Genomic DNA, 8,326 nt, shown 5'->3' with positions numbered 1-8,326 from the left:
CAGCAGAGACTGTTTTCCCGCTGCGTAGGAGCATACTTTAATAGGTTCCACGTCTTGAAGACCATTTATTGAGCTGTTTGTTTTCGATGAGACAGATTTTTGAATTAAAACGATTGAAATAACGTCTGAAATGAACTGAACGTTCATTGCCGTTTGTTCTCATATTGCACTAGCGTTCTTTGTGATAATTTCCAATAAGAACAGTGCGAATCGAACAATTTTATATGTCGTCTTCTAGCATCGCAAGTAAGATATCATAAGCGCAAAAGATTTTTACTTTGTTTTTCTTGGTGGGTTTAGTGACTTTATTGGAACTTCGTTGTTGTAAACAATTATTGAATGTAAATAATCCGGGTGTAAACACAGGGTGGCAATAAATTAATCTCAAAGCCAATGTCGAGTTTCTTAAACAAAAGTATTTCTACGAATTTATTGAGAATCGGGAAGATATCTATAACCTAAAAAAAAATAAAGTTTGAAGAACCCCCCGATTTCAAATGCCAACAAATCCTCTGTATAAGGTACGTCACTCGTGCAACACCTACACCTAACATCGTCAAAACAATAAATTAGATAGTGAGCACCTGTAACATTTAATTCAGTAAAAAAAACATTTTCGAGAAGAAAAACAATACAGTATTTACATTTTTGTTTCAAAGTGTTTATTACTGATGTAATTGTCACAGAGGCCAGGATGTTATTTCTTGTTAGACAATACAAGACCTAAATGCAAGGCGCCTCATCAAACAATTTCTTCTTTCTCTCATCTTTTATACCAAACAAACAATGCCACGTTCTCTAACTTTCACGTTCTGTCTCACTGCTAACGTCACACTCTAACGGAGTTCCAGCTTTCTGCGACGCGTAGTATAGTTACGCGGCCCAAAAAACAGGGCTCTCTTTTGTTCCAAGAATACGCGGTGCTCTGCCTTTTTTGTTGACACCAAATGTTTTTTTCAAAGAATGGTATTAAAGAAGTTTCTTCAATGCTATTCCAAACGCTATTGATGAAGAATGTATCTAATCCTCAGAGCAACTTGACCGGCTCGCAATATTGCTTTCACTTTAAATTTCCTTGAGTTCTTTTTCTTCCCTGTACGAAGCATTGTGCTCATTTGTCTTCGCACCTTCTTGTACTCGCAGTATGGTTGTTTTAGTCATACAAAACCAGACTTCGCCTTCAAAGTATTCTGGAAAAACGAAAAAGACTTTACGAAATTGGTGATGATTTGAATAGTACACAAAATAACAAAAAACAAAAAAACACAAAGGGAGCAAGGTGAGAATAGCGGCCAGCCCAATTGCACGACTGAAATCCTTATAAATAAACTTAGCGCACCATCTCTCTTGAATTTTGTATGCGTGTGATTTTAATTTTAGAATATTGGGAACTAATTGCGTTGGGGTTGAATTAGCCCGCATCGGCTCTGCTGTTCCTGCATTGACGGAATTTTTGGTGTTGTTATACACTTTGTAAGGCGGAGAGATTGGGTTACATTTCTTACAGTGGAAGGGTGCTGAGAGTACAAATTTGTGTAATAAATGGTACAAAAAAATAAAATATTATTGCAATCTATTAGTTGAATTGTCGGTTGCCTACCATATGGTTTGCGTCGAAAATTCGTGCGGTTTCTTCTTTCTAAGATACCAATCTTGTCTACACTTTGACAAATAAATAAACAGGAACATCTTGAGCATTCGAGACAAGGAACACAAAGTATGTTGTTCAGTTTTTGTTCCTAGTCTCGAGTTCTCCGTTACATTAAAAAAAAAGTAAATGTCTTACTCAGGTGAAATTAAAACAATAAGCCAAAACATTCTACGCGAATGCAAGTACTCCCTCCCCTTTGTCCCCTTTCGGAACAAAACTCTGGAGATTTAGGCGCAAACGCACCGTTGCACTCTAGATATGGGTACCTAGATTGATGCCCTGCTGCCACCTCTGCGAAAGGTGCAGGCTGGGGATTGCATCACAATCGGACATTATCACCCGTTATCGGTGCCATACGATTCATTTCAGTTAATTTGTAGCAAATAGCTTTTAGTATGAAATATTTGACGACGAGGAAAGAGCAGAACTTTATCAACGGTAGTTTTAAGGGGGTGTGGAAGTCGGCAGAGAGCATGTTAGGGCCAGGGCGGAGAATAAAAATCAAGATTCTTTAAATCATGATTTAAATCAGACCGGTTTTACTATGATGATTTCAATAACACCTGTCCCACTAAGTAAACCCCCAAAAAATGTTCTTTAATTATCAGTTTGTCTATTGCTTCATGTGTTTTTGTGTGTGCGATTGTTTTAAATTTAAATCAAAGAATCATCAAGTGAGAAATATATACAATGTGGTTTTTTTTTTTTTATCTGCACCAAATCTTTAAGAAACAATTAGTTGCTTTAGGACACATAATTTTTTTATTAGCTCACCTGAGTTTCCGACCTTTAGGTACAAGCTTGTTTGTGATGCTAGCCGCCTACTAGTCAGCAGAAATATTTTAATTAACTTTAGAGGGCCTGTTGTATTTACAACATTGAAGCCCAATATTCGTACAATGATATAAACACAAAAAGAACGCACCAATGGAGAAACTATTTCACTCCTTCAGGTTAATTTAAACCCCGAACTAATCGAGAAAAAGAGCGTCAGTGACGTCGACATCTCCGCCCTCGCTTGGCGCCACAGTAAATACGTCATCTATGACGCAGGCAGCCCGGCCGTCATTATCGCATTACATTTCTCTCTCTTTCTGTATTTTCTTATATGAACTTTTATTTTATCAATGAAATGATAGTCAAGGGTCACCTTGCGCTTACCGCCGGAGAAGGAAATAACGCCGCACAGTTAACTCCTACCGCAAAACGCCAAAGTTTACAGTTGCCATCGCAAGTAGAAAAGGACTGAAAGAGATAGTGACGTCGTAACTGTGACGCCAAGCGAGGGTGGGGGTGTCGTCGCCCCTGTACCTATTTTTTTTCGATTTCTTTTTGGTTTAAAACAACCTGCAGGAGTGAAATAATATAGCCGGTAGTGAAAATCTTTTGTGTGCGTTTATATCAACGTGCGATCGTAAAGGGGTATTCACACGAGGAAGAAATCCCGGGGATTTCTCCCCGCACGCGCGCATCACGAGATGAAAACGCGAGGCTTTTGCACATCGCAAAGCCTGACGTTTTCGTCGTGGGATGCGCGTGCCGGGGAGAAATCCCCGGGATTTCTCCCTCGTGTGAATACCGCTTAAAATACAATATGGAGATTGGCCTTCAACTGTGTGAAGGCAGCATGCCACCTAAAGCCACGATCGAATGACAAAGTTAATTCAATTATTTATGTTAATTAGTAGGCTAACAACACAAGCAACCTTGTTCCGAGTGGCCGGAAAGTAGGGTAAGCTAATAGCAAAAGTAAAAGTGTCCTGAAACACTTTTTTTTTAATTTGATGAAGATGCAAAACAATAGCACCATTAAACCAGGCTGAAAACGAGCCCAGTGCAGTGGTCTTCTGAAAAAATCGGGACGTTCAACTTGAGTTGTGTCATGGACTTATGCCAGATATTATCCGACCAATACCTGACCCAGAATGACTATAGAATAAAAAGCAAAAAAAACACACACACACACACACACACAGAGAAACACGCTAGCTTGTTTTGCCGTACAGAAAAAAAAACTAGGTATGGGCGAGAAGCCAAAGTGGGTGCTACGCTCTAAAAAACGTCTGTGCGTCTACTTTCACGCACACAAAACTCGGAGAGCCAATCACCGCAACTTACGGAGTAACTTCAGCGAATGGCGATGCCGAAACATATGTTTCGAGCGAAAAACGCAGTCTGAGTTGTGACATTAAGCAATGCAAAACGTCACGCTTGCATTGCTTAATGTCACAACTCCGTCTGCGTTTTTTGGTCTAAAAATATGTTTCGGCATTGTCATTCGCTGAGCAGCCTCCGTAAGTTGCGGTGATTGGCTCTCCGAGTGTTGTGCGGGAAAGCAGACTCACGGACTTTTTTTAGAGTGTATAGGATAGCCGCTCAAGCAGCGGTGTTTTGGCTCATCCAAACGTTTTCAGACAAAGTACGCAGACACGTTGACATCACACTCCAATATCATTACCCAAAATTGCGTCTGGTCTAGCCTACCAGAATTAAAACTAATTACTTCAGCATGATGCCGGTTCCGAGTCTGCAGTGCCCAATGCGTTACTCAAAACCTCATACGAAAAGGAAAAGAAAAAAACACCTGTCGATCAACTCCACTTTTGTTGTGTGCGTGTCAACTTTCTTTTTTATTTGATTTTCACCGCCGAGTTGGAGAGAATTCTTCTAACACCAAAAGTCTTGAATTGCCAACAACGAACGCCATTAACTGCGTAGCTCGAGGCAACAACTCTGAGCGGGCGGTTGAGTGAACAGCAGATGAATCTAAATTATTATCATATCTTGCTCGCTTCGGTAGTTCAGCCTATTATTACTTTTACATTTCAGACTGAAACTAGCGTCATTCTATTCCGACTCAAAACACTCGCAAGAACAACGTACTCGCTCGTAGCACAGTATCACTGAAACGTCCCTCCCAAACAAGATGTTTGATTATGATTAGCTTTTTTTTTTTTTTTTTACCTGAGGGCATCTATCAATTATCTTTCTTGTTTTACTATTACTGTAATCGGGAATGAATGCCCGCGAAAAGGCGCAACGAAGGAACAACTAGGTTTCAATAAAATTGCGGTTAGATCTGATGATGTAATGGAGATTCTGTCCAATGCTCGCGTTCGTGTTACTCGTATCAAATATTCCGAGTAAAAAGCAAAAATTGGACGCCCGCAAATCCGCGTGACGATTTCCAAGTGCAATTTGTTCTGGATGTTTGCTTTAGAACAGTTGCTGCTGCACATGTCGGCACGCGCAGCACGTGTACGCTTTTTGGTGCATGGGTGATTTAGTAAAAAGTCTGCTTTGCCAGTCTGGATTATCCTTGTGGCTTTTTTTTCAAATACGCATTGGGGATTTAAGACTACATTATGTCGGTTTCTAAACATGATTAGAGCAGATAAAAAGTGAGCGAATTGGTAAATAGGATAATAATCATTTTAATATAAAGCAAACAGATACTTTAAAACACTGTCGTTAAGATGAAAAAGATAGTCTACATCTTGTAGTGGCCTACCAATTTTAATAAAAATTCGAAAGCAAATGGGGACGCATTCATCTTGCAAAAGCAACAAACGCAACAAAACGAGAAAAAAAAGCCTGGTCCGGTTCGAATACATTTTTACACGAATGGGTGCAATTCGTTTTGATCCTCGACGAATAGCCCAACAAACAAAAAAGGTGCGCATAAAGTTTAGTCTGAGCTATCCTCGTATCCAAACGCACGTACACGCATACAAAATAGTCGCCAACCTTCTTGGCCTACACTGCCAGAAGAGTCATTTGAAGTGACTCATGTGTTCCGAACAAACCCCTCCCCCCATGCCTTGCCCTCTCGTTGTGTTTTTTTTTTTGTTTTTTTTTATGTCTTTGGGAAGGGTTTGGCCCGAGGGCTTAGGGTTTGTTCGGAAGTACCCGGGAGGCATTTACAAATTGCATTTGCGTCACCGCCGCGAGTTCCGTAAACAGAATTACGACGCGAAGATCCATTGCCCATCTGGAGTGCGCGTTCCACACTGCAGCCGGACGGCCTCGAACAATGGGCCATGCTAGGCATTCGAGTCTGTAGAATCGAATCAATGGAGTACTGCTCTGGGTTTGTATATTTCCTGGTCAAGTAGCCGGCATAGGAGCCTGATTGTTCACGTGTGTTTCTATGTGCTGCGTGTGTGCTTGCCTCTCCGCTGCTTTACGCGCGAATCTGTGGGAGCTCGCGCAAATGCGGCTATGATCATCATTCAAACTTCAATTTTCAGTTGCGCCCTAGAAGCAGTGGTTGTCTGCGTGTGTAGTCGTGCTAGCAATTCTATACGCCCTGTATTCCTTGTCCTCCGGTGGGGCAGCGCGGGTGTGGTGACGGTTGCACTTATGTAAGTCGTACGCTTTGTACAAGAGTTTAATAATCACGGGACACCCTGCCGGTTTCGTAGATTTTTGGAACCGCGTAGCGCGCCCACGTTGCTTAACGTTCATCAAAAGTATAACGTTGTCATCGATGTACCTTCAAACAAGACTGTTGGAAACCGAATTATGTTTATCAAGGTACATTGCATTTGAACAAACTTTTCGAGGACGTAGCCTGGTTGTTCGTCCTCGTGTATTAGCTTAAAGGGGCACTGACAGGTCAAAATCGTATTACTTCTTATTATCCGAAAGAATTGAAAACGAACACGTGGACAGCATCCTCAACATTCAAAACGTGGGAACTCAGTATTTGTGAAGTAAAAAAAAACAATCAATTTCCAAAAGCCGAATTTGAAGTTCCCGCGCGATCCGCGCCAGTGCAGTGACGTCAAAGATTGAGTCGTGTTCCCTCACGTCCCGCGATCAGCCGTTCTTCTCCGTGCGTGAAGGCCCGTTCACACTCTTGCAACTGAGTACGACTGAGAGAGACCAGACCGGTTTTTAAACCTTTGATGCCCAAAACTTTACTTTAAGTCCTGCACACCTACAAACTTTGGTACAGATTTAGAACAGACAAAAAAACAAAAAAATGGTCTCAGAAAAAAATTAACTTTATTTGTGAACACATAATGAGATGTTGCTCCTGAGCAACGTTGGGCATCTGTGGCACTACTTCACGTGAAATGAGTGAAAACAGTTGCGACTTGGGAGAAGGCACAGGTGCGTCTCGCATTTTGCACAGTACAGGAACGTGTAACCAGTTTTGCAGTATTTGCACCTGCTCTTCTTTTCAGTGTACTGAGGCCAGTGGTGCGTTCCATCATATCTCACATCATCTGTCGGTCTTGGCTTTAGTGGCCGAGCGATCTTGCTTGGAAGTGCATTTTCATTTTCCACTGTGTCTGACCTTCTCTTAAAATGCTTGGCCTTCACGTGTCCCAGGGCTTGTGCGATTTGAGCACGGAAAGCGAGCAGAGAGAGCCTTCTTTTTATGCAGAGTTGCGTGCAGTGTCGCTTGTACAGGAGCCAACCATTTACAATAGACACGTCAATGATCCAATAGAATATGCGTATGTACCACTTTTTTGATTTGTGATCTGTGCGGTACAGCTCAATGAGCATGTCTGCCAAGTCGACGCCGCCCATAAAAGTGTTATACTCCTTGACAGCAAGAGGGCGTAAAACGTCAACCATGCATTTGTCTTTGCTGTTCCACCGCTTGCACGTGTCAGTTGGGTGGACTCCAGCATAACTGGACACTAGTGTCACGCAATTGTTGTCAACCCACTTTATCACTTCGACCTCCGTTTTTTCATCCATTCGGAAGTCCACGGAGCCTCTTCCCTGCGCTTTCAGGGCGGCGTCAGAAGAAACAGGACATTTTTCTGTTCGGTCTGCTCTCACGGTCCCTATGCAATGGAACCCTTTAGTCTTCAGTTCATCGACGAGGCGAAAAAACAACTTGTGGTTTACGTGTTGTGGCAAAGTTTTCACCAGATCGATGACAATATCCCCCGAGATGCCGAACCCATTATCCGAAGCCGTTCCTTTTCCTTCGTAGATTATGAAGTCGTGCATGATTCCAGAAGAACTCGCTCTCGTGAATACTTTGTATCCCCACTTGTGGGGTTTTGACTCGAGATATTGCTTGAGGTGCGATCTCCCCTTGAAGGGGATGATCTGCTCATCAATACTTTGTCGTTCATCTGGGGCCACCTTGCTCATGTTTTTTTCTCACCTCATCGAGTAGCGGGCGCACTTTGAAAAGGCGGTCGGAACCGTCTGTGCCCCGCGGCAGCGCCTGGAGGTTGTCATTCATGTGGAGGCACTGATGAATAGCCTCGAATCGGTTCCTCGACATCAAATCCGCTACCGGCGCAAAACGCGTTCCAGACTGACAGAACATCCGGAAATGTGGCATGCGGACTATTCCCGAGATGACCAAGATTGACAGATACTTTCGCATCTCTTCATATGTCACACTGATGCAGTTGCCATTTCTTTGTGTCGAATACAGATTTGTTTGATAGCGAAGCGCGTCTATCATTTCATTGTCGAAAAACGTAGAAAAGTACTCAAATGGACTGAGCACATCTTCGGGCGGTTCTGACAGTTTGGCTTTCCAGCTGCAATCCTCAATAGCCAGGTCCTTCTTTTTCCAAATCCTTGAAGACTTTTTTTGTTCAGTTTTCTTCTCGTTACTTGAATTAGCGGAAGGTTTGTGCGGTAGCTCTCCGGTCGACCGCTTGATGTATAGTTGCTTTTGACATGTGGTGC

General features: G+C 42.5%; 1 protein-coding gene across 1 annotated transcript; it reads right to left on the bottom strand.

The window, feature by feature from the left end:
- Positions 1 to 5,908: 5,908 nt before the first annotated feature.
- Positions 5,909 to 7,774, bottom strand: LOC121836527 (piggyBac transposable element-derived protein 3-like). The gene is made up of 2 exons (XM_042291444.1): positions 6,957 to 7,774; positions 5,909 to 6,146 (listed from the first exon to the last, which is right to left on the bottom strand). Exons 1-2 carry the CDS (start codon positions 7,772 to 7,774, stop codon positions 5,909 to 5,911), a joined length of 1,056 nt encoding a protein of 351 aa, XP_042147378.1.
- Positions 7,775 to 8,326: the final 552 nt, after the last annotated feature.

The sequence above is a fragment of the Ixodes scapularis genome, unplaced genomic scaffold (assembly GCF_016920785.2).
Source record: "Ixodes scapularis isolate PalLabHiFi unplaced genomic scaffold, ASM1692078v2 PGA_scaffold2__306_contigs__length_199485367, whole genome shotgun sequence".
Lineage (NCBI taxonomy): Eukaryota > Metazoa > Arthropoda > Arachnida > Ixodida > Ixodidae > Ixodes > Ixodes scapularis.
This window is presented reverse-complemented; position numbering and strand designations above follow the sequence as displayed.

Bases quoted from the DNA above. Each gene is read 5' to 3' on its own strand.
- LOC121836527 (XM_042291444.1), bottom strand. From the start codon at position 7,774: ATGAGCAAGGTGGCCCCAGATGAACGACAAAGTATTGATGAGCAGATC. The intron at 6,147-6,956 runs GTCAGACACAGT...TCTTGTTTGAAG, and splicing joins GCCAAGCATTTTAAGAGAAG to GTACATCGATGACAACGTTA.